This window comes from Passer montanus, unplaced genomic scaffold, assembly GCF_014805655.1.
Source record: "Passer montanus isolate IOZ18808 unplaced genomic scaffold, ASM1480565v1 scaffold21, whole genome shotgun sequence".
In the NCBI taxonomy this organism is placed as follows: domain Eukaryota; kingdom Metazoa; phylum Chordata; class Aves; order Passeriformes; family Passeridae; genus Passer; species Passer montanus.
The window spans coordinates 560103-587026 of NW_024366703.1; the positions used below are offsets into that span (position 1 = coordinate 560103).

Genomic DNA, 26924 nt, shown 5'->3' on the forward strand with positions numbered 1-26924 from the left:
ACTTTCTATCCAGAATCTCAAAGCACTGAGCCGGTGCTAATTAATTCAGCTATGCAATCCCCCTGTGAACTAGAAACTGTTGTTATTCCCATTTTACAGTGTTGGAATTGAGATGTGTGGGGAAGTTGGAGTTGACAAAGGTTTTTCTAAAGCCACAAGAAGAACTAGGGTGTTTGAGGTCCAGAAACCTGTTCTCATATCAGTAATGTTCTTCTCTCCCTGGATAGAAAAGTGCATTGGGAATGAGAAATAATAAAAGAAAGGGATAGAAATTGAATGGAAAGAGGGTATGAGAAAGAAATGTGAGAAAGGTAAGAGACAGCAGAATGGAGGAGAGATTTGTGTTATAGACTTCACTGGATTTTGCATAATGATTTCTTCCTACAATCCTTGTTATTTTTCCTGTAACACTTTTAAAAGGAAAATAATTAAAACCCCCCACCTATAGCAAAGCAGCTGTTGGCCTGTTGGGGAAAGGGTCCTTACAAGGTTTAGCTGTTCCCTCAAGTTCTGGATTTGTGCTGTGCTTTATTGAACACATTGTTTTGTTTTCAGTGAGCACGAGACTTGCACGGTACACACAGCGTGTTCCTTATCTACAGGATGAGACGAGGCTGTTTTAATAACTACCATGATGATGATGGAGATGAACTTATATACAAGAGGAATTGCCTTCACATTACACACATTATCTTCCTACAAAGCAGCAATTGTTTTTTGCAAATAACATAATATTAAATAATTGGTAGAATTTTTGCGTTTCCTGCATAGTCCAGTCTAATGGAATCTAGATGAATATTGATGGTTTTCTTCTGCATAATATCACCACATAAATCCCCATGTCAGCTACTAGACTTGGGCTATAATACTGCTTTACAATGCATCCACCGACTGTAAATCAAAACAACCAACACAAGAAACTCTTTGGCAAATGTAATTCAGTACATTCGCATGAGGGTCTACAGATGGTGGGAAGAGGATTAGACTGCCCAGTCCTTTGAATAATTCTGCTTTCCTTTGAATTTTCCTGGTCAAACTATATGCTGTACTTATGAACTTTCAGACCAATCCAATGCCTAGTGGAAATCCTCTTTTACCAGTGGAATTAAACCAACAATAGATTTGGCCTTCCAAGAGTCAAATCAAGCCAGCCGTGAGTGAGACAGCTAAGTCCTGCTTTCAGACTCTAGCTCACGTCCTCAAGTTTAGTGAAACACCATTAGAAAAATAAGCATTTCTGAGCTTCTGGCTTCTCTCAGCCTGGGCCCTGGGCTGCAGGTGGCCGCATGTGAGGTGTGACAGTCTCCTTTTCTCTAGCTTCCTCAGGAGCTTCTCTTTGCTGGTCCTGGGATTTCTTGCCTCTGCACTGACTACCTGCTGGGTGAATCTGTGTGGTGCACAAGTAGAGCAGAGGTTGTACTGAGAGACTAAAAGAGAGACCATTCTAACAGTGTTCAGCATCTGTCTGGTGTCTGTGAAGGAAAACAGAAGGAGTGGTGAAAGCAATTGTTTAGAAATTGAACAGAATTTTTTCTCTCATAGTGTAGGCTCAGACAACAGGCCAAATTCTGGTTGTGGTGACAGTGTTACCACTCCGCTATTTGCAGCAGGTTACTCAGAGGTAAGTTGTGCAGAATGACACTTTTAATAGATCAGAAGTAACCTCTTGGATTTTATTCTGTACAGGAACAGATTTTAGCTCTATATCTTCTATGTAAATGTCCCCCAAATACCCTTATCATTTGGGCACCCCATTAAAGAAGACACAGACCTATGATCAGCTAAAGCCATGCAAAGGCTGAAAAAGTTAGGTGAAAGGGCCCTTTGGGATCAACACAGCTGTTTACTGATGGTGGATTTCATACATACAAGTTAAACTTGGAGACAGAATACCGAGTCCACTACCACATCTCCTCAGAGGCTTGGAACTTTGGATTTTATACATGATGTTGGCTGTAGAGATTGCTCCACTGTTCGCTTTTATGCCCTTCGGGGGTTTTATTCTCAATCCTGTCTTTGTCCATGGACAATAGCCCACGAGTTTTATCTGAAACCTCTCTAAAACAACAAGGATCTACTTTGGCAGACTTGGTGCCCTGGGGACAGGCTATAGCTGCCTTCATGTTTTCTTTGAGCAATTTTGAGGAAGTGTCAGTGCAAGGAACAGTTTATGAGTTTGCTGACAATACAGGATAATAAGCATTTCTATTGACATTTAGCCTTTTGCAGAACAGTGTTTGTCCGTCACTTGGGAACCAAAATGAGCAGAGAATCCCTTGAGAATCATCAGGTGAGCATTTGGGATAAGGGGTAAATAGTAGGGTGCACAATACAGGATTGAAAATGAAAAGATGGGGCTGTATATTGGGTCTGGCTGGTAGTATGCAAGCATATGGATTTGAATGGGGGCCTATAAATTAGTAGGTGTATGAGCAGATGGATGGGGAATCGAAGGGGGGCCCATATAGCAGGGCTGTAATGGTTAGGAAATTAGGTGTCGGGCACAGATAATGAGGTGGTTGTCACCAGCAGTGGAGATCTGGAGAATGGGTGTTGGGCATATCTAAAATTGCAAAAGTTGGGATGTGGGTGAATTGAAGTCATCACAGGTACAGAGTTTAAGGTAAAAGGACTGAAGGCTAAGGACTAGGGAACCAAGCAATTATCCCAGCCAATCCTGAATTTGTCCATCTCAGTCTCAGCTGTCCAGAGGGCAATCAGATGGGCCCACATGAAGCCCCACACTTTCCACCACACAGCACAGTGAGAGCGCAGCTGGGCTTGTTTTCTTTGTTTGCCAACCAGTGACATGGAAAACGTTTGTTGCCTCAGAGTGCTTTTTTTTTTTTTTTTTTGTCGACTGATGCATTTGGTAACTTTGTCAGATGTGACTTGTCCACACTGCTCCCCAGAGACAGGATTTGGGAAAGGAGGGGGAGGAGGAGGCGACCGGGTGGAGCTGGCATCCAATCCTCTCCAATACCATCATCCCATTGTAGTGCAAAAGAGAAAGGAAACAAAACCCTAGAGTGAAAAGAGGAGCATCAAACGTCAGAGGAACTCGTCTGCCATTCAGGTGGTGGGGAGATGGGACTTGGAGTTTTATTTTTGTAGGGTTTTTTAATTATTATTTTGGTTTTTTTGTTGATTTTGTTTGCTTGGGTTTTTTTAGAAATTGGGGATTTTTTTTGTTCCTTTTTACAGACCTTCATGACAAAGCATAAAAACACAGTTATATTTATAGATCTATTTATATATTTCTTCATTTCGTTGGTTTGTTTGTAAATGTTGCTCCATCCTCCTGTCTGAGCTGATTGTGTGTCACAGAAATTGTGGGTGTATGTTTGAGGTTCCTCCCAACTCTGGCCTGCAAAGTCACCACCCGTGAGGTGCAGCCAGCTCTGGGGGAGTCCATGCTGGAAAGTGGGATGAGGTGCACAGAGAACCCTCATGGGGTGCAGATCTTTACTTGGTCCTTTCTTCATTTGCCAGATGGGCCAGGTGCTGCCATCTCTGCTCTAGCCAGACTGTTCCCTCTGTCCAGGGAAACAGGATGAGCATCACAGGTTACACACACTCAAGAGTCCACCACAGAAGAGTATATCTTTGGGGAACAGTGTTTCACAAGCGGCGTTCTCCCCTGCTTCCCTGGCCCTTACCGCTCCCAGAAAGGGGTCCTGTAAGGCAATGGTTGCCAGCTGCATGCCTCCCCAGTCCCCCTGGAGTCCTGGAAGCCAAGGGGATTTTGCATGGCTGAGCTGTACCCAGGGGTGTTGGAGGGCTCCTGCAGGGGAAGCCACTTGGCCGCACGCTGTTTCTGGCGGGGGCGGAGGGCAGGGGGAACGAAGGGGTCTCAGTCTCATGTGGTGAGCGCTTGGTCCGGCACCTTCGTGGCGAAGAGGAAGGAACTGGACTGTGTGGAGGAACGGAGAAGGTCTCTTCACCCTTCCCAGGGATGGAGGGAGGTGATCAGACAGGTACAATGTGGAGGCCTAAGCTGTCGCCCTGCAGTTTCATGTGGTTTCCATGGTAACTAGTGGCGGTCATAGGCAGCGGCAGCAGTGGGAGGTGCGGAGCCCCGGGATGTGGCACTATAATAATAAGGGGAACCTGAAAGTTAACACAGGAGAAGAATGGACTGGTTGAAAGGACAAACAGTAAACAAAAAAAAAAACCAAAACAAAACAAAAAACAGAAACAATCAAACTAAGAAAAGAAATTAAGGACAACTGAAAACAAAAAGAAAGGTAGAAAGAAAGAAAAGCAAAAGAACCAAAAGAACTTGGAGACTGAGCTCCTAATGGGATTAGGGAAAGGCAATCAGTGGAAGCCAACTGAGGGCCACACTTCAGTCGATAGATGCTACCATGGCCTCTTGATAGGACTTTCCTCTATGGGAAAGAGATCTTTTTGCATCCTCTGACAATCAGTAAGTAAGCCCATGAGCATTTGAGCTGGTCTTGGCTGGGTAGAGTTAGTTTTCTTCACAGTGGCTGGTAAGTGGCTGTGTTTTGGATTTGTACTGAGCACAGGGTTGATAGTACAGAGGGGTTTTTGTTATTGCTGAACAGGGCTTACACAAAGCCAAGGCTTTTTTGCTTCTCATACTGCCATGCAGCAGTGAGAAGTCTGGGAGTGCATGGGAGTGCATGGGAGGCTGGGAGGAGACACAGCTGGGATAGATGACCTGAACTGGCCAAAGGGATATTCCAGACCAGAAAAGATCCTGGTCACTATGTGAGGGCAGGGAAGGAAGGAGGAAAAGGAGATGTTTGGAGTGACACTGTTTGTCTTCCCAAGTAACCATTGTGCATAATGGGGCTCTGCTCTCCTGGGGATGGCTGAACACCTGCCTGCCCACGGGAAGGAGTGACTTCATTCCTTGTTGTGCTGAGCTTATGTGTGTGGCTTTTGTTTTCCCTGTTAAACTGTCTGTATCTCAGCCCAGGAGTTTTCTAGTTCTTATCCTTCCAATTCTCTCCCTGATCCTCCTGGTGGGGGAATGAATGAGTGGCTGCGTGGGGCTTGGCTAATGCCTGGGGCTAAACCACAACAAACATTGCAGCACGATATGCCACACCTGATCTGTAGCCACAAATAAAGTGTCAGGGCCAGATGTTCTGGGTGCATCTGACAAAGTGACTTTAAAACCAGTAGGGGAGAAATGAAACAAAATTACAGTGTTTTATTAATTGGGATTTGGGTCACAATTGGCATGAAAGCTCTTTAGATGGTTATTGAATGTGTGTTAAATTGTGATTGATTATTAAGATCACATTTACTGAAGTTTAACAGCACTGGAATAAAATGTGCATCTATTATCCAGTTGTTAAACCTCAGTAAATACATAGGTAATCACAACTGATTTATTTTACATATAATAAATCTCTTCCTATTCCCCTGCAAAGAAATGTTGTATTAAAAGCTAAAGTCTCATAGGAGTTTATTCCCCCACTGAAAAAAACCCTGACTCTTTCTGAGCGTATCAGTGACTGGAGATGGATATATATCCCTGTAAGAGAACTCTACTGGCTATTATAAATCTTGTGATACAGCCTGTCTCCCACTCTAGACATTAGTCCAACTGGTCCAGTAGGAAGAAATTCTATGGGATTTAAAGATTTCCCAACAATTGACTCTGGATTTAGCCTGGGAGAGGAATGAAACCTTATCTGATTTTTTAACCAGGCCTTGAAAGTCTGCTGCTTGTGGCCTAAGAGTAGCAGAACCTAAATTTTTACTTTTGATATAATTTAGAATAAACTGTGGATGCAGCCCACGGAGAAGCCAGAGCTGAACTCGAGTTCTGAACTGTCTCATGAAAGAGGAATCTGCTTCAGAACCGATACAAAATATGCATGAGGTACATTTCAAACTGGACTGGAGAGTGAGGAAAAAGGCCTCTCACCTGCCCAACTACTTGAAACCACTTTTCAGAAACAAACAAACAAACAAAAACCCAAAGAGAACAAAGAAAAGAAAACAAAGAGACAAACAGAAGGAGCGCGAGGCTGGGGGTGTGCTGTGGGAAAGAGGTACTCACTTAGTAATGCAGGGTTGCTGAACCGCCAGGCCTCGTTGTAGGTCGTGTACTGAGGGTGGCTGTAGGGATTCCCTGAGAACTCGCTCCCTGGAAGAAACCAAGGAAGGTGTGAAATATAGTAAGGAATAAAGATTAATGTCTGCTATTCCATCAGGACAGTGTTCATGCTGAATCCATTTGCCAGCAGGAAAACTGGTGTATGTAGCTTCCTTGCTTAGCTGGAACTCTTCCCTTCAAGACACTTCCGTGCCTGTTCAGTGCAAAATTGCTTACCCATACCATTAAGCATCACAAGATTGACTTCTTCACAATCAAGAAATCAGTTAAAATTCACTAATACAAATAAATTATTTAATTGGGATGGGTTTTTTCCCTTTTTTTTATTGCCTTCTGTCTTCCAATTCTCAAGCTGCAGTAGGACAGCATATGCAAGCTTTTATGCCTTTAATTATCAGCTTTCTTATTAATAACATCAAAGGTTCTCCAGCAGTGTCAAGACAACAGGCATGGAAGGTTAATGGGACAAGCTCACAAGAAACTCTATGGAACTAGCAGTGCTGTTGATAGCAATATGTATTGCTAAATTTTTTTATTAGGGTGCTGAGGGTGATGGCATATTTGTGGAGAAGAGTATCATTCATTTTTGGAAATGTTCTGAGTTGGCTGTGACTAAATACAAAACAAAATGGAAAATACATGAATCACTTTCTTTCTTACTCTGGATGACGGTATTAGTCAGAAAAGTGATTCATACATGATTAACCTCTCTTTTATGCTTAGTTAGTGAATTATAGAGAAAGCTTGCTGCATTCTAGCTCTGGAAAATGTTTTTCTAATGATTAGCACTTTAGGTACTGTGCTGAATCTGAACGACAAGTTGTGCTACAGCTCTCTTTTTCACATTAGGAAAATGGGCCCAAACCAAAATACTTCCAAATTTTGTGACCTAGTAAGACTATGAACCAAGATCTGAATGGTGCAGAGTCTTCTAAAACATTCAGTTTTATTGTGCAGAAGGAGCTGAGTCTCCTTGTTTCTTAGAAGGCTGTGCAGGGTGTTTGGTAACCAAAGGGGTCTGGTGCTGCATTCGAAATAAACAAATCTCCCCAAACTTAAACATGTATGCTTCTATTATGGAAAATCATTATATGATCTGATCATAAGCTCAATTTAATGTAGTATCAACAAACTGTGGACAATTAAGGCTGTCTGAAAGGCCTTATGTGCTTAAAAGGCAGGGGAAGAATAGTGTAGGTATTAGCTTCTAGTCTGCCCAAAGGCAGAGGTGGAATTGTTACGACAGAAGTGTTTGAGAAGCACCTGGCAGTCCTTGCTAGATACCATGGAACAGGAAAAGAAGGTAATGCAAGATGGAATGGATGCCTGTAATATAATTACCAAAGAATGTCAATTAATTATGGCATAATCTCTGCAAATCTCCTCTCCCTGGATTGTTAAAACCGCAGATTCTTAGATGGTGGAAATGAAGTCTGTTCAAGTTAGGGGATTTGTACTGCTTAAAACTTGAGGAAAATCATTCCAGCAAGGTTTTTTGAGGTACTCAGGGTGATAACCAAAGTAGTCAGTGCAAAAATGAGTATGAATCCAACCAAATAATCATCCAAGGGTATTAGTCACAGTAGCTTTTAGTTTCAGTATAAAACCTCATTTTTTTTTGAGAGATCTTGCTAACTACTGTTTTAATGATGATAACTCAGCATAATTTCATAGCTAGAAACATCCTGCATGGAAATTCTGACAACTAGCTGGGAAGGAATAGGTGAAACTTGTGAAGATGACCGATGCACAGTACAGATTTTTCTCTATTGAATTGTCTTATCTGTGGAATATGGTGGAATTGGTTTGCTTCCCAAAGAAGGAGAAGAAAAACTATCCTCATGAAAATTTCTGCTTTTGAAGTGCTTCATATGACATAGCTTTACTGTATGGAGAGAAATTGTTCTGATATTTCAAGACTTTTCTCTCACTCCCTGCTGAGTTGACACCCTAAACTGTTTATAGTGTTGCTAAAGCATGGGTTAAGCGCAGGAGAAAGAGCCACAGCTATGGAGCGCAGGGAGGAGGGAGGGCAGCCACTGGAAACAGTGTTTATTGACGAGGAGTGAAAGCATGCATGCAGCAGGATAATGAGCTTTTGAGCTCAACTGTGACCAAGAGGAACTGAGCTATCGCCTTCCCCGATCACTAATGAAACAAGTGTAATTTCCTCATCAACATTGGATTCTGTTTAACGACTCCCTGCCGCTGCCGTCCCCAGCCCTCTGCAGGCTCTGCACTGCTCTGTGTAAACTCCAGTTCCTTCAGTGGATGCTGACTTCGCTAAAACAGTTTGCAGAAACTTGATGTCCTTTCTGGGAAAGAGGAAGAGTTGAGACAGGGATCAAAGGTATTCTGTACCTTTGTGGGAAACTTCTCTCAGATATGTAGGTCAAGTGTAGCCAAGACCTGATTCATCTGTCTGTGAGTGACTAACCCCTGCTTTTCCAAGTGTGTGCTCAGGACCATTGGCCTTTGTCCATGTTTACAGCCTGGGACCTGAAGTTACAGGAAGGGCAAATGCAGGAATATGTATCCTGTCACATCATTTGCATAAACCTCAGGGGCATTTGCATTTGCTGCCCATGTGGCACGAATGTAGTGCTACAGGAGACAAGCTTTTCTTTAGACTGTGTGAGTCTAGTGAAAGGTTGTCATGGGTAGGAAATAGCAGCTTTGATTAGCACTGGTTAAGCAATCTTCTCAGAAACAGTTTTCCTCTGGAAAATGCTGTCTCATTGAAATGGAAATGTTTTGCTCAAGCTTGTCAGCTTCAATAGAGTTTTGGAAAGAAAAGTTCTGAAGTTATTGCAAATTGAAACAAAGTATTATGTTTCAACTTTCTTGTTTTGTTTCATTTTGCCTTTCTCATTTAATTTAATTTCCTTTCAGTTCTTTCATTATTTTAATATGTCTTGACATCTAGAACATGTTGATGTTATTGAAATGTTTCATCGTGATGTTTGCAAACTGAACTATTGCAAGGTTCTGACTCCTCATACCAATGCAAGATGAAAGCAAGTATCGAGGAGTCAAAATTTTGAATGGGTTAGAAATCTGATTTCTGAACAGTCGTGTGTTTAGCTCTGCACCTTTGTTAAAAGAAGACAGAGCCTCCTTCCCATGTTTTCTCACATCTGGACAATAGGTTTGTTTGCATGTTAGTATGTTTCTCAGAGATACTTCCTGAGTAGTCATCTTGCCGGCTTCTTGTTTCGGGTGTAGTTAAAGCACTGGCTCCTGAACTTTCTTTGCATGAGGCCACATAACAAACCATTGGCATCATTGTATTTGATTGTTCAAACTGGACTCCTAACAGAGGTTGCAAGTCAGCACAGAGGATTGATCTCAGGAGGCCTATATTCTGTGCAATCTGTGTTCAGGGAATCTTCACTAACACTATTTCTCAGTATCTGTATTTAAATCTTATTGGTTTAGTCTTCTAATACAGAAATGATGAGGCATGAAGTGAGCCTAGCAGGTGGCAGGTTCAGAAAAAATAAGGGATATAGTTTTCACAAAATATGTAGTTTAGCTATAGAATTTCTTGCAACAGGTTTCTGTGCATGTTAAAGGCTTATATGGGCACAGGAGACATTTTTTACATTTGTAGAGGACAAACCTACCAAGGATTTAATAGAAAGAAGTCTGGCTTAAAATGTTTCTTAGCTGCAACATGAAGGCTGGGAGATCTTTCAAGAAAGTACCAATACAGGCTTGCTCTACTCTTACGCCCTTCCTTATATTTCCCCTGTTGGCCCCGACACAAAGTAGTGGCTGCAGAGATCTGCAGAGTGACCCATTAAAGCAAAATCTTCTGTTTCTTCCCAGGAAACCTCTTTATCTCCATCTTGTTGGCTTCAGTCACACTAGAAAACAGGAAGTAAAAGGCTTCCTGGCTGGGTCTGACCAGTGGGGTATGACAGAAACAGCCAGAATCTGGTGTTCTGTTGAAAGATGCAGTAACTACTGCAGGATACCCAAGCAGGCTACTGGAAAAAAACTCCCTCTGATTAAATGTTGACATCAGATTTAATGTGAAGATATCCATTTGACCAGAATAATTTTCTTAACTTTGAAGTATAACAACTTTTTTTTAAAATGTATAATTCTGTTCCTTTTCTTTCAGGGAATATTTCTGGGTTGTTTTTTGGTTTTTGGTTGCTTTTTTTTGTTGTTTTTTTTTTTTTGGACACTACTGTCTTATATACAGCCTCCACATCAAGGAGCTGAAATACCTTATTCTTAGATAAATGACCCCTGATATTAGTGGTCTTAAAATTTTTGTCCCAGTTTAGAAGTTAGCATCATCCTTGTCAGGAGGACATTAAACTTGGGTAGCAATCACTGAACAGTTTTTACTCAAAGAGCCAGCTATTTTGATATTATTAATTTTTATATGCTGTGCCCTCCTGTAAGTTTTGACCATAAATGATCTTAAATATTGTCAACTGAATTTACCTTCTGTTACTGGGGGAAGTTGTGTGGGAGGTGTTAATTGATTTTATATTGTCTCAGGGCATGTCTGATTCTGGAGCCAAACCACCTTCCTGAATAATTTAGTGTAGAACATGCCCTAAAATTTGCCACTAGAATAGGCTGCCTGAGTAGTTGTGGATACCCAGTCCCTGAAAGTGTTCAAGGTCAGGCTGGAATGGGCTTTGCACACCCTGTAAAGATGTCCACCCATGACAGGGTGTTTGGAACTAGGTGACCTTTAAGGTCCCTTTCAACTCAGGCAATTCTATGATTTGTCACTTTAAGATGTGAAGACTTTCACCTGAAAACATTTCCTAAGAACAATATTTTCACTGTCCTCACTGATGTTAATGTTCATTTAGCTGTCTGTTCTGAGATCTGGGTGAGGGTTAAGTTAGGCTTTCCCCTTGTGAGCCCTGCCAAATCAGATGATGGTAATTTAAGAGCTTTCTGTCCTCAACTTGTTGCTGCTTCAGTTCTGGACTCATCTCTTCAGAAGCAGAGGCTGCAGAATGGGCTGTGTACCTGCCACTTAATCATCACAGATCACAACCATGGGCCATAAAAAGCAGAAATCAGTGGGCAGATGAGTTCTGAGCTACCATGTCTGAGAAAAGAAAATCCTGCCTCTTCATTTATCTACTGGGGACAACTGTCATTAGAGGAGAGTGGGTAATAGAGCCTGAGGTAATAAACTCTTCAATTGTCTGCTGAAAGAGTGGGAGTATACATATGCTGAGATAAGGTATTTCTCCAAAACATTGGGTATCAAAGAAAGAGTTTGTCTTTGGATGTAGGATTAGGTTGGTAATTTCTTGGATTGAAGGCACTATTTTACAAACAGGAGGCGGTTAAGTAGTTGGTTGCTAAGAGTGAATAATTAGTTTCTAGTGAAATGCTGTTAATAATTTCTGAGTTTTTAGTAAATTTAGGCTATATAGACAGTAGGTCTTCAAATACTGTAGGTATTAAATTGCCATTGATAATTTTCAGCTTGATGGCCATGGATTTAGACAGAAGGTGAGTTGTCACCCTTAGTTAGTGGATAGGTGAGTATCTTGAGCCATGAGCAGTACATAATAATCTGCATGGGTCATTGGAAAATAATTACATTAGTTAATGAATACTAGGGTTAATTAATTACCAATTAATTGCCACAGGTTATAGCTAGCTAGCTGCCCATAGCAGCAGTGAATCAGTTACTAGGGGGAAAGAGATACATTACAAAAAGGGTTGTTAGCTGCATTGGTTATAGGCTCCTGATGGTTTCTTTATGAAAAAATAGCTCTTCATGTCAGCAAAGCAATAGCCAAGCCAGCTGTGAAAGCTCTCACAATGCTGGTAAGCATTCAGACATGTGTGCACCATTACCGAGGGCTGGCAGCTGACTTACCAGGAACCATTCCTGCAAGAGTTGATGTTGGGTAGCTGCCTTGTCCAGTTGGAGGAACATGGGGTGGGTAGCCAGGCAAGGTGGTGCTTGCCATATCACGACCTGGAAAGGGAGAGAATCAGGACAGGTCATCAATACAGATAAGATCTTTCAATATTGATTTGGTATCACCTCTTGTCCCACTGTCATACAACTTGATAGGCAACTACTGCACAGCTTTCTCTTACATGAGTTCTGTCTACCCACTGAAAATTTTGGGTGAAGATTGGGGCACTTTTGATCTCACACTGTAAGATGGATGTTAAAACTTAGCTTTGATGAGGCTCAAAAGAATTTGGTTTGATTTTGGATCTATTTTAACTAAATCAAAATGGCCCTGATCTGCACAGAGAATGGCAGCATATTCATTGCCAGAGTAGCTGAGGTCCTGTCTATATGCAGTGGATGTGGTTCCAAAACCATGGTGATGTTGCTTTAGGGCATGATCAATGCAAGGCACTGGGAAGTGATCCAAGAGTTTTCTGTGCCTGTTTCTCTTCCCACCTTTGCCATTCACCTGCATATGGTTTTAGGCAAGTCACTTTACCTCTCTGTGCTTCTTTTTGTGCTGCAAACTCTTTGGTGCAAGAGCACACTTTGAGTACATTTGCACAGAGCTTAGCATGAGACCAATAATGGTTGGACTCCTTCCAGGTGCTGGTGTACTATATATAATAATAGCATCATGCAAATTAGTTTGAGTCTCACTTCATTTTTCACAGGTACAAGTTTTTGTTTGCAATACTTTAAGTGGTGGTAACTTTTAATCTCCGAAGAAGTAGAGAGGGGTGTGGACTAGGTGTATGATTGCAGTTTATTTTTCCTCTCTTAGGAAGTGCAGCTGGGGGTTTCTTGGTTGATGCCAGAGGCATTTCCTCATTTGGACTGGTTAGCCTGAAAATGGGCCAGCCAGAAGGGCATTTGCTGTTAGTGCTTATTGCATTTAAATGAACTAAAATAATCTCAGAAGCTGCTGGGAGTTTCAAGCCAAAGCAAAACAAAACAAACAAAGAAAAATAAAACAAAACAAAAAGCTAAATAAATTAAGATAATCTTTTCCCCACAGCTGCTGAGAGATTTACAGCTCAACCTCCAACACTGCCTACTGAGATGTCAGCCTGTTCCAGGCATCAAAAGCCTTTCACATTCCCTAGGTGAACTATAGCTCACCAAGAAGTTTGTGCTATTGGTTGTTCTTTTGTTTAATTTTGTCTCTCCTGGCAAGAGCCTGATTCACCTTTAGGAGTGACTGGCTAAGTAAAGCCCATTTACACCGCTGGAGTCACCGGAACCATGCTGGGATATGCCAATGCAAGAAGAAGCATTGGTTTAGCTCTACTACCAGCAGAATGATAACTGATAAAAGCAGGCCCTGGAACAAGCATGAACCTTGGCTGGGAATCAGAAATAATTAACAGTTACAAGGCAAAGCAAAAACTAATAAGCATGGAACATTAACCTGAAGGGAGGAAGTTTCTCTGGGATGAGGTAGGCTAAACCAGTGTCATTGCTTTCACAGGTCTCGAGTAAGGATTACTGAGGTGATTTACTCAAGAAAACAGAAATGCAAGTTCATTCTTTCTTCCAGAGGAGGTTCCCTATCAGTGGCTGAAGTTCCTAGCTTATGTCCTGTTGGACAACAGCTGAGCCATTTTCCAGCCACTCCCCAATACTGATAAAAATAAATACATAATGTATCAGGGATTAATATTCAGCACTCTTTTACTCTTTTATCACCATCATTCCTTCAGTGACTTGTAGGTGTATGTTAAACCATATGAATAACGCTTAGTAGATGTAGTAATTTTTTTCTCACTTTGGTTTAAGGCAAGGAACTTTTATGCTTAAAATTCTTGTTCTTTTAGTTTCATTTATTGACTAACCTGAGAAATAACAAGTGATGAGTGAGAAAACAGTGTCACTGAAAAGTCAGAGATAACATTATCTAGCTGCAGGCAAAATTAATTCATTTTGACACTTTCATTCAGGTGGGATCACATATACACTCATTCTACTACTTGATGTGTGCACATATCCCCCTGTGTTTTTATTCAGACATGAGCACACAGAGGTTGATGTTCAAAACTGAGCATGGAAAATTTGTTGGGAAGTGATCATTTGTCAGAATCCCAGTCTTGAAAAAAGAAGATAACGAGCAAGTACTGCATCAGTAACATCAGTAAGAGTCCCACAGAGAAACTCTTAAAATGCTGTTACATACAAACAGGCCCCTTCCGTTGCAAAAAGGTAGGCAGGATTATTAAATTCTTGTATTGCAGGGCTATGGCAAAGCTAGCTCATAACATGCTTCCAACTGCAGCCTTTCTTCTTCCTGCAAGAACTTTCTGAGTGAGGAACAGCACCTGAATCATTATGACATTGTGCTTTTGAACACTTTGTCCCATGTCTAATTCCCTATAAGAGTCTTAAGGCATTTGCCTCTCAAGAAATACAGTGCCTTCCAGGCTAGAAGATGGTCATATATAACAATATCCCCAGATATCTCTACTGTTGGAACCACTTCTTGGCTTAGGAAGTGCCCAGAACTCAGAGGCTCTTACTGGCTGCAGTAAGGTAGAAGCAAGATGGTCTAATGACCATAAGCCTTCTCCCTGCTGTTACTTGCTGTTTTCCTACGTGGGGGTTTAGAAATGGAAATGTCACGTGACAAGACAAAGGAAGGATATTAAGTCAAAAGAGAAAAATAATATAGGACCATGAAGGAGGCAGAAGCAAGATATGTTTCTTGAGTGTTAGGAAGAAGATATGTTTCTTGAGTATTCGTATGGTCTGCACTAAGACTTGTCTGTTCTAAAAAAGCCCAGATTACATCCTTTGAAAAATAGCCAGTGGTCACCCCAGACGATACCCACTATTTCACCCGAGCCACTCCTGAGATTATGCAGCAATGTTGAGTCTGTCACCTTGCTCAGGGGTTTCCTCTAGTGCCTACCTGAAACTTGACTTTTTTCCTCATCTTTCCCTCCTGCCTGCTGCTCATAAATGCTGCCATCTTCTGCAACCTATTTCTTCACTTCTGCTCTTCCCTTAAAGGCCACCTACCTCAGCTCTGTATTCCTTTGGCTGTAAAACATAGTCTTTCACACATCCTTCCTGCTCTTGACATTCAGACGTGATGCTGGGTTTCTTAACTGCTCGGTCTGATGTGTGAAGGCACCAGCTCACACTGACACTCCCAGACCAGGAGACTCAAATACTCCTCACAGCACAGCTATGGCAGCACTCACCAACTGCCCGTGTCTATCAGACTTAGTAGCTGCAACCCATGCTGAACAACCCAGGCAGGCCTAGAGCTGGCTGGGATCTTCATGTGGCTGTCATCTGCCTTAGGCTAGCACACTGTATTCTGTGCCTGCACTACTCAGAGACATTATGGCTCTTGAGTCAACACAGGATTTTGCTGTATGCATGTTTCTATACTAAGTCCCAAACCCAATCCAGCCGGAACATCCAGTCACCTCTAGGTAGTTACAGCTTCTTTTCTCATTTTATTCTAAAAATCAGGACAGGCATGAAAACTTTTTGATTCTTCATGGAGCTGAGAACATACACTGCAGATGCAGACCTGGAACGTGGTTGCTCTCGTTCCCACTTGCACTCAAAGAGCTTGCAGCATTTACTTGCCTCCCCATCAGACGAAACTGAACCCCTTGCCTACAGCATCCCCGCTCAGTTTGTGGCCAAGGCCGGTTACCTGCTATCAGAGGCTGGCTGCTGGACTGCCCAAAGTGGGCACCATGGTGAAGGAAGGCACTGTAGCAAGGCGTGGACGCATCGTCTGAAAGGGCCATGTGGAAGGGCTGAAGATCAGCCTGCCCAGAGCCGACCGGCGTGGTGGGGGTGAAAGGGGTGAGAGAGGCTCCATGAGGCTCTTGCTTTATACTGAGGGGAGAGGAGAGGTTTTCTGTGGTAGGGTAAGGGATGGACACAGACAGACAAAGGGAACGGGGGAAGGAAGAGGAGGGTGGGGAAGGGAGGAGAGGAAGAACAAAATGGGTAAATGAAAATGGAGTGGTTAAAATCTACAGGGAAATTAATTTTAAAACAAAAACAAAAATAAAAAGGCTAGGAGTAGATCAGAGGAGGCAGTGCTGAGACAACAGCAGTAAATGTGCCTGGGGGCTAGGCTCAGACTGCAGGAATGCCTCTGCAGAGCAGCAGGAGATGAGGGGAATGGAGTGCAGTGGCAGAGGGGAGGAAGGGGAGGCAAGAAGAGGAGAGGTGAGGGAGGGAACATGCAGGAGAGGGAGGACAGGAACAAGCATAGGATTGGGAAGAAGAATGCTCTGAAGCTTTTGTGCTCCCTTTCCTGCTGCTTTTTCTTGTTGGCCAAGGACATATGAAGATGCTAAACCTACACAGTTTGGCCCAACGATTTGCACCACTTTTTCTCTTCAAACCCAAGATAACCTTCCTCAGGAGAGTAGTCTTGCTACAAGCATCTATTAAACAGATTGCTGGGTGTAATGGCCAAAGCTTCTCTACCAAAATTTCATAAAAGCTTCACAAAAATGGTATAGCTGGAGTTTGAGGCTAAAATACAAATGGGACTGTGCAATTAATAGGTGGATAGACTGATCAATCAATTGACCTTGTTCACAGTGGCGCATTTTGGAGATTTAACCATAAAAACAGTCAGGGCTGACTCTGATTATTCCTGGAGTGTAGTTTTGCCAGACAGATACCTTGACAGAGAGACATAGTGGAAGAGAGGAAATGTGGGGGACTTGTAAAAAGTCTAATTTTCATTGTTGTTTACATTGGGCCTCCATTTCTGATGTGCAGGTTTTCACAGGCACAATAGATTGAGCTTTGCCACTGTTCCTAACTTGGCTGCCAAGTAGGATGTTTGGGAATTGGAGAACTCTGTGACCTAAAGCATGGGTACTCCAGAACACCCACTACTGTTGGGTCAGCAGTAATAGAGTCCTGTATTTGGACACCTGAAAGCAAAGCATGGATGATGTGATCAGATCCAATTCAAATTATCTGGCAAACTGTCCATCCTCAGGTAAACAAATTCAAGCCACTAAATGAAAGCCATCTCTCTGCTGTGATGGCAACTATTGCCAATGGCCTATGAAATAAGTTAGTTCTGGTCGTTTTGATTTATATAGAGAAATAGAAACGTGACACATAATTAGGTCATAAATCTGACTTCATTAATGTAGAACTGGCTTAATTAACTTTAGGAACCTTGTTGCAAGGCTGTAGTGCTCACCTAGACAATGAAGGGCTGGGCAATTTCTCTCTGTGAATGCTGTGAATGCCTGAGATATTTGTTTCCTAAAGATTTGCTACCTGGCAAAAATGTTAGTTTGCCATCTGTGTTCTACGCCAAGTACTTCTAACATGGGTGGCCAGCAAAGGTCTCTCATCACCAAGGCTTCTTTGCAGCAAAGACATATGTTCATGTTTCAATTAATTGGGAAGGATCAGTCCTGGCCAAGAGGGATACACTTCCTCTTCACTTAGTTTAGTAAGTGAAGTCACTGGTATGCCACTGTTATGAGGATTGTAATTTCTTTTCCCTTTTTGCTGCGAAGCTCTGTTTGGCAAGGACCTGCTGTGGAGTATCTGGATTTTGGTTTAGAGTTAATTAAAGTCTCTAGAGTAGGCAGCCTATCAGCACACAGCTTTTGCCTTTTACAAGCATATACTGTCCTACTGTCCCACTACTGAGCCTTCATGTGCCATAGCCAGTCTCTGTAGATCAAGAACCTCCCAGGCTATTTTTCTGCTGCATCCTCTGTCCTCTGCAAGGCAAGGAATGCACAGATTTACTTTCAGACCAAACAGTCAGAGTCACCGCCAGCATTCTGGGAGTGCTTGAAGCCTTTATCCAAATAATGTTGATACAAGATAATTTGGATGAATAGACCTATCTGCAGGCAGAGGCCCAAAAGTTCCCTGGGCTTTCACAGGCTGTGAGTGAAGGGATATTTTTCAAGGAAGTCATTCGACAGTGATGCACAAATAAACTGGAGACACTTCAGTCCTGGGCATTTTCCATACTCCTGTTTCAACTCTATTATACAAGAGACAGCAGGTGTGGGGAGCTGCTGAAGAGGAAAGGGCAGAGAATAAGGTGGACATGGAAGCGTGGGTGGGCAGAAGCAAGAGGTGCTATGGGCAGGGGTTAATCCTGTTTGCACAGCCCCCAGGCACGTTTGGTTTCCTAGTCCCTCCCCTGCTTTATTTCTCTTTTAAAGCATGGAATTTTCAGCTATAATCCTTCCTAAACCACAGCATTTTTCAGACGCTCTGTGTAAGTGAAACCATAATCTCTGGTAAAACAGACCGCTTAAGCTGCTGTAGCATTAGGCCAATCTGATCCAGCCCCTGGATTTCCGCTCTGCCCAGCCACCACAGAGAGGATTTCAGCCTGAAAGACTGTGTAAAGCCCTTGCAATGGGAATGACAGTGCTAGGCCTTGCCTTGCAAAGCTGGGAAGGGTTAAGGGACCAGGAGCTATTTGTCCCAATGTTGTGAGGCTGTTAAAACCCCTGTCAGACTCACAGCAGAGATGAGCCCAGCCCTCTCTTGAACACATCAAGGCTTATGAAGAAAAATTCCTCGCACCTTCCAGAGCCATCGCCACTTACTCAGTGTGTGGGGGGATAAAGAAGTCAACAGTAACATGGCAAAGAGACTTGAACACAATAATGCTAAACACTCTTCTCTCTAATAGTGGAAAGGAGGCGAGGATAAGGTCAGACAGCGAATGATTGCACAACCAAAACTCAGACTTTTATGTGTCTATTTATCTGTCTGTCTTTCCCTCTACACTCTGCAACTGCACAGACATAATTTATATCCTGTGTATCTTTACTGATGGATGGCATTTACCATTTTTTTGTTCCTTTGTTGTCCAACTCTCCACTGACTAAAAGCACCTGAATTCTGTCTCTGGTATAACTCCTGCCACTGCTATGCTGGAATAATTGCCCCGGCAGTGAATTATAGCTCCAAAGCATGTCACTGTATATGAAATCAATTGATTGATCTATCTATCCACCTGTGAATGGCACAGTCTCATTTTTCATTTTAACCACCTCAAACTTCAGCTGCATCTTTTATGTTTTCAATTTTGATTTTCTCCATTCTCTAATTCTTTCATATTTATGATGGAGAATTTTCCCCTGCCAATCCCAAGTCCCAATACTGCCAGCAAGCTGTGAAGTAGTGCAATTTTGACTTGTCTGTGTTTTGTTGGGAGTGTTTCTTAGTAAGGCTCCTTCAGCGAATTCTGAGGTATATCTTTCTCCTAAGGCTGGAATACCAGCCTGTAATCAAATGGGAGGGGAGTGGAATGAGTTTGCAACCTCTTTCCCTAGCAGAAGAAATCTTTTCCTGCCCCAGTTTCCTTTATTCTTCTGAAAGGTGAACAGTATCCTTGTTTATAGGTGACAAAAAAAAAATCCCCCACTGTCATGGTGGGGGAAACTTGAAGGTCAGCAGAGTAGGGATATAGCTGGAAACATAGCAGAGGACAACATTTTGTGAATCACCTACTCCCCTCTTTCTGACTGTGTTTTCTGAGTTATGGTTGTTTTTCTTCCATGCTAACCCTCTCCTCTGTTATTTTGGTGGAGAGCAAGAACTGGTGATCTCTAGCCTAAATTCCTACTGTGAATGAAGGGATTTTGGCCAGACGGAGTGAGAGGAAGATTCACAGCTTTGGGTTCCTATGGAGACTCAGCTTTTATCATGCTCTCTCCTGCTGAAGGGAAGTGGGATGGGGGTTGGTTGCAGGACTACATAAGATGCTTGTTTTTCATTGCTGGTTTCTTGGAGGATAAGCTATGTGCATTCAGTGCTCCTTTTCTTTATACTACACAAAGATTACCAAGATGGCACATCCATGCATGAGGGATGGTTCTTACACACCCACTCAACCCTGCTTACCATCTTGACAATGTTTCCTATTCTTTGTCTTTTCCTGAGGTCTCTATCAAATATTTGTATGACTCCAGTGTCCCACCCTTTACAACACATCTCCTTACAGCATTGCTTAGGGATTACTCTTTTATCTGTGAGGAACTGAGGCCAGAGAAGAATACTCAAGTTTGTGTAGGAACCGTGTGCCAAAGCTGAATATCATCTCATGTGTTTTGAATTCTATCCTTGCACTCACCTCTGAAACATCTTTTTCTGTATTTGTGTTCTGTATTCCTTAGAAAAGTTTCATTGTGGTAAACAGAATGGGACTGGGTCCTCAGAACTCATGGAGTGGTGAGTTTACACTATTGGCAGTGGAGTTACGTCACTGTCTTCCTTGTGTTGATCTTGCCTCCAACTCCAAAAGCCATACAAAAGATCGGACAGGACTCACATAGCATATTGTGAGTCCTGTCCATATTTGCTTACTGTCATATCAGAATAACCACTTTTTCTATTCTTAGTTTTGTAGGTTTTCTATTGCAAGAGCCTTTTCAAATTGTACATAAAATACTGTCCTCTGTTTTTTCTCTTCTCTGATCATAACAAGAAGAACTTATGGGTGTGCCAAGATTAATTTGCCTCTTTTTATACCTTTCTTGTCTTCCTACTGACTGGAGAGTGTGCCTTGTCTGTTCAGGTTTTTTTTCTGTTTGTGCACATATTCATCCATGCTCTTAACAACCTTGGCTGCTTTCCCCTAAGAGTCAATGCTGTTGTGACATCACATCCCACATCAAATTTTGTAATGTATTTTCTGTATTTTTTTTCATTAAACTGAATGCTATAAATCTAGATTTTATGTCTGATCTGATCAACTGCTGATTTCCAGGTAAACTGACCTGCTAACTCTATATATTACTTTGAAGAGAAAATTTTATACCCTTCATATAGAGTAAAACATGGAGCTTCCACAGTAGACCTGTGATCTGGACTTAATCTTTGAAGCTACATGAACACTAATTTATCACTTGAAAACTCTACTGGAGTCTGTTTCACTTGGCTTTCAGTACATTTGTTTAAAGATAGAGCTGAAGAGGGAAGATATGCTTTGAAGTCCTGGCTGCAGGGGAGAAAGATGTGCATGCAACTTGTGCACTTGACAAACAGAGAAGTTCAGTGGAGTTTATATTGTCCTCTTTCTTGAGTCCCAGCCCATTGGATTTGGCAAGTTCTGCCTGTCTTGAAATGTAGCATGTGCTTACTCCTTGTTGTTTTGTGACTTAAGTGTTGCCCCTTAAGATGCTTTTGAAATATACACTGGGCAATGCAAAACCTGTTAGTTTTTCATGCAGTCCTCATTATAGCTCACTCCAAGGTTTCAGCATAATGGTATTTGACTAATCACAAGATAAGATAGATATTCCTCGGTAGCCCGCAGCAGCTGTAAACTTAAAAATATGGGACAAAGCTTACTCACAGCTCTCAATTACTCTGAAAGACTGCAGTGGGCATTTTGGTTGTGCAAAAAGTGGGACTGATTAAATTCAGTACAGTTGATGGACCAAAAGTTATTTATGTCTGCTTAACTCAGGTATAAAGCACAGTCTTTGCTACAGTGGGCAAATATATACATCATAAGAATTTTTATCAAAATTGTACTAATTCGATCCTTCATTTAACCTCTGAAGAAAAGGCAAAACTTGAATTGCTGGAAAGACAATATAATGCAATTATTTTCTCTAAAAAAGTACCCTTTTGTCCAGCAGCACAGAGTGTGGCAGCCTGCAATGCTGCCTCTTGCTGAAGAAAATTGGACTGGCAATGCCATTTCACTACTATTGTCATTATATGACATTATTTTCACTCACTGCTATTGTCCACTTAAATGCTAATTTAAGGAAAGCAAAGATATTATTTCTTTTAGGCCCATCCATTTCTGTGTTCTTCAGTTGAATATGCCTTTAAATCCCACCATCTGCTTTCTTCAGCATCATGAAGATACTGTCAGTGAAAATTCCACTGAATGCATATAAATAGTCCATGTGAGTCCTTTCCCTTCACCCCCATTCCTGGCTGTTTCAGGGATCATTCATCTGACCATCTATCACTCTCAGCCATTTGGTCCCAGAGAAGAATAGTAACACCTTTTGCTTTTACAAACTCCTTGACTAGATAAGAAGATGCTATCTCTTCTTAAAGAGGGGAAATGATTGATTAAACTTGGAGGTCCTGTGGACTTCTACTTTTGCCAGTTCCTCATGTTCAGTATGAGAGGCTTGCTCACAGAAAATACTACCTTCATTTTAGTGAGGCAACAGCCTTGTAGCAGATGCATGAATGATTATCATATTCCATTTCCAGGGCATTGGAGCACCCAGAGCTATGCTCAAGAGGCTGTTTGAGTGATGGTGGCTGCAGCCATGCTGCTGGGCTGCTGAGCAGGGTCAGCATCTGGCATCTGCCATCACCAAAGCCAACTGGGGCTCCCCAGCAGATTGCTAAGCACTGAATTTTTTAAGTCAGATGAGTCCAGCCCTGACCAGGGCCATTGCTTGCTGGTGTCAGAGGCTGAGGTAGACTGGAGCAAGACAGGAATTTTTCACCAGCACAAACAAGGAAAAGGGGAAGGAAATACTTCCCCTCTCACTGTAACATTAGAAGTACAACTGAATGTACTTATAATGTACATTATAAGTACAACTGAATGGTCAGTTTCAGTCATGATTTAAGACAGCAAGCTGGATCAGCTTGTTTTACATTTCCACTGTGAGGCTGTTTGCTACAAGCTTGAATTTTATGGGAGGTAACAAATATTTTGACAAATACAAAATTCACCCTAAACATAGTTATTTCAGCTTTTGCTAAGTAGATGAACTGCATCATGTGCACGTTTATTTAAGGAATTATGTTGTTTAATATAATTTGTCTTCACATGTTATTACATGGCAAAATAGTGAATGATGAGTCCATATTATTATTTTATTAGATTATTAACTTTTTACTTGTTATCTGTGTCAAGTTATATTTGCATGGAAATTAGAATTAAATTAAAAACACTATTTGTAATTATTCATGCTAATTAAATAAAATGACCATAAGTTCCCTGACTTCCTAAATATACTAGAATAGAAAAATCAAGCTTTTCTAAGCAGGTTGTGCATTAAAAAATTCTTTATTAGCTGGAAGAAAGGGTAGTTATAAAGAAGACTTTGGATTGGTTTAAGAATCCTATTTTAAAAAGAATAGATTTCATCCTTTCATACCAACTCTAATTCACTTAATTTGAGGAAAACAAATGTTTCTGCTTTTTAAAATCTGAGTTTGTTCCTTCATTTTAAATGACCAGGTTATTGAACTGAACAAAATTCTCTTCAGTTCACTCACTAATCTGAAATGAAGGAAATAGCATCTTTTCACCTTGCAGGAGGCTAAAGTTCTCAAAGGATTGTTTAGCATTTTAGAAAATCTTTCCAAGTGTCCAGCCAGTGATTTCCCCATGATTAACATCACTCCTTTCCTGAAAATCAGATTCTGTTTGAATACTACTTTATGTCTTTCAGGTATAGCAAGTATCCTTTTTTGTCAGTAATTCCAATTTTTTTTGCATACATTCATGTATGAATTAAAAAGAAAAAAAATAAACTGAATTGTGTGCCAGAGAGGGAAGGTGTGGAGGAAAGTAAAATCCATGAACTTTTTTCTCCCTCTGAATCTTCACAAGACAGTTGAAAATTTCTGCATTGTCTGTTCCATATGAAGGACAGCAGGGTAGTTTTCCTAGCCTAGTGTCGAGCAAGTCCCTAAGTGGCAACTCATTCATGGACATTCCTTGAACATACTTAATAGGGAGAGATAAGGATGACCTGCTTGCTGCATAGTAAAAAAATGGTTTTGTTTACCTGCTTTCAGAGATTTGAGTAATAAAAGAGCCATCTAAGATGTGTTAGTAGAATAATTGTGTGAAAGGGAGTGTTGGCAGCACTAGGCAAGGCTGGGCTGTACATAGCTGTGGTGCTAAGCTGTGTCTTTGAATAGATGCCCAGGACTTTGGGGGAGGCCTTCTGGCCTGTTGAAGAGGTTTGCCTGTTTTGCAGCATTTCCAGCTCTTCAGTTCCAAGAAGCTCCCAGACAGATAAAGGGACTTCAGCAACACCATTCCTTAACTATCTCACTACAGTTCATGATCTTAGGTAGCTACAGGTTGTTGAGGGTTTGGAGGGCTGTAGTCTCAGAATGGTGTGAGCTGAAAGAGCTTGCTGAGGACAGCTAGTCATGAGCCAGAGAGAAGGACCTTCTCTGAAGTTTTCAGAAAGGAAGACTTTCTGAAGACTGCATGATCTGGCATCATATAGCTATGGTTTGGAAAGACCTAGTGATACGTTTTTCTCTCTGGGAAGACTAAGCTGGGGAGACTTCCTTGTAGACTGAAGCTCTAAATCTCACATTGTGAAGTGACTCCTCACAGAATTTGTACCCTGAATGGGTAGGTTTGTTTCACATTTCTGTCAGGTATCACCTGAATTCACAGACTGCCCTGGGCATTTTGTGAGGCATTTCAAGGATGATACCTTAGCAGCAAAAGAGGCAGCCAGCAATTCAATACTCATTACTACTCCAATATCCCTTCCTGGGAGCAGGAGCTGGTGATACCAAAGAAATCTACATGCCTCTTCCTTCACTTCCTAGCTGGGGTAGATCAGGAAGCAGGACTGAGTTCCTCACATCTCTGGTCCTTCTTGAAAGCATTGCCCAGCCCCATAGCAAACATAGAATGAATCATTCATCTTTAATAGATTATGCAAATTGAGAACATCAGATCAATGAAGATCAATACCTGAAACCATTTAATTGCCAGCAAAAACATTTTAAGAATGAGCATTATCTGAAGTCCTTTCTTGGGTAATGGCACCATTAATCCAAACATTGGATCCTGGCCTAAGTGTACAGGAAAAATTCTCCGCCCCTCTTCCCCTGATGCCTTTCAGGTTGTTGAGGGCCTTTTTCTTCCCCTTTTCAATTCCAGTTTCTGAATTTCTCCATCATTACCACCAGTGAACAGCTCCCAGTGCTAATAGTTCTGCTTTTGTTACTCTGCACTGATTGAAATGTTGCATACCGATTGAGATGTTAGTGCTAAGTTGCCACCTGGGAATGTCAAGCTGGGTCTGAAATGAACTTTTCTCACTCTTGGATCCAGATGGATCAGATGGGGATGTTCTCAAGCTGAGCTGGGAGTGTGGCAGGGAACACAATAGGGGTAACACAGGGTGGGAGGGATGTGAAGAAAATTTTTTTCCTCAGCCTACAGTCTCTTCTGTGAGACCAAATCTGTCTCCTGCTGTGTCCTTGTGAGAGTCAAGTCCAAGACTTGTGCAGTGTCCCAGCCTTCAGGAAGCCTTCTCTCACATTGACAAGCTAGAATGCACCATCTTCACCTAGGCAAAAGAACTAAAAATAACTATTTTCATGGCCTCTTTGAATCTTAAACTCTGATTGTAGACACATCACCTTTACATTTAGCTGTGGGGATTTGCCTTGCTCTACTGCCTTTGTCCCTCAAAGACAAGAAGATATTTCCTGTAAGAGATGTAGATCTGCTAAACAGTAGATGAATGACAGCTGAGTTTTGCAAATACAAAGAAAGGTAGAACACTTTTGCCGCAGCTATGCCTTTTTTATTTTTCTGGTTGGCTAAGAAACTGCATGGCTACAAGGATTCTGAATCAAGCCTAATAGCTGTAAAAGCCATGAAAAAGGTCTGGGATGTCATACTTTCTAGACATTTCCTGAATAATATAGTTCATGTCCCATGTTCTCCATGAGATTTTGCAGACACACTGGATGTACTCTGTGTTTGAGCTGTTATTAATCCTGCATGGTCCCAAAGTTCTTGGTAACCAAAAGTTGCATGCAACAATATGCCTTTGCTCAGTGTTTCCTGGGCAAGCAATGACTGCCTGCCTCAGCCATGAGCTGCCCTGACATCAGGGGCTATTAGCTGGGGCTTCTGTAAGAAAAAATTGAGATACATACTCCAGTGCTCTTGATTCTGTGCCATCAGAGGACAACTTTTTGGTCAAGGGACAAGAAGCTTCTTCCCTTACTAACACAACTTAGACCTCTTTGTCATGAGTTGTTTCTCAACTTTTACCACAAGGTTTCTAGAGGGGCTGCAAAAATTGTTGAGAAAGGGGAATATACCAAACAGGGTCAAGTCACTTGAGCCTTGCAGCCACTTTCGCTACCCAGGAGGAGATGTGGAAGTCTGGTAGCTGTGTGAGCAGCCACCAATGGCAACCACCAAGGCCTAGAGAAGATGGGCTGTGACACCAGAATATTTCCTAACAGCTCTAAACACACGCAGGGCAGGCAGCCTACACCAGCATCAGGACAGTGTGGGAGTGACCTGTGGCCCCAGGCCAGCCTGTGCCACTCAGGTTCTGCATGTGCCACCAGCAAAAAGGAAGTTTCAGTGAAGCATCTGCTACAGGGGTTGCCTCCTATTTCTCTGCATCCCAATTTGTCTGCTTTCATGTGCTTGATCACAGTTTCTACTCCCCCAGACACACCTGAGTTCAACGTGCCCACACATGAGGAAAGGCTGTGAAAAGTTTTTTGCCAGCTTTCCTAAGAGACTCATGGACTTAAGGAGGAGGGAGTTTAGCAGTTGCAGTTCAGCAGATCTCAGTTTTTAATTTGCTAATGCCAGGGCTGAATAAAACTTAAACTATTATTTCTCCAAAAGAAAACCAAGTGGAGATCATGGGTAAGCCATGACCCCATTGTTCTCAGATACACAGGAAAAAAATCACAGTCCATATTTGGACATATTTCTTCTCCACCAACATCCCAACCTTGAGCCCCATCTGGGCACACAAGTTTGTGATTCACATCTGGGTTTGCCTGTCTTTGAGTCACACCTGACACATCTAAGTGTACCCAAAACCGCCAACACTCTGAATTTCAAACTTCTATTGAACCCTTATGTTCTCCACAGCCTTTCTGTCT

At 42.0% G+C, this 26924-nt stretch overlaps 1 protein-coding gene across 11 annotated transcripts in view; it reads right to left on the reverse strand.

Moving 5' to 3' along the window:
* Positions 1 to 2837: 2837 nt before the first annotated feature.
* Positions 2838 to 26924, reverse strand: part of PAX2 (paired box 2) — a 95514-nt gene continuing 71427 nt past the window's right edge. For 4 of the 11 annotated variants that reach the window (XM_039708772.1, XM_039708771.1, XM_039708770.1 and 1 more), the window contains 4 exons: positions 15727 to 15936; positions 11973 to 12074; positions 6044 to 6130; positions 2838 to 4091 (listed from right to left, as the gene is read on the reverse strand). In XM_039708772.1, the coding sequence (XP_039564706.1) occupies positions 3970 to 4091; positions 6044 to 6130; positions 11973 to 12074; positions 15727 to 15936 (521 nt within the window). In that variant the 3' untranslated portion in view covers positions 2838 to 3969. Of the gene's footprint in view, positions 4111 to 6043; positions 6131 to 11972; positions 12075 to 15726; positions 15937 to 26924 lie in introns of those variants that run through there. The other 7 variants (XM_039708781.1, XM_039708774.1, XM_039708777.1 and 4 more) reach the window with 5 other exon arrangements.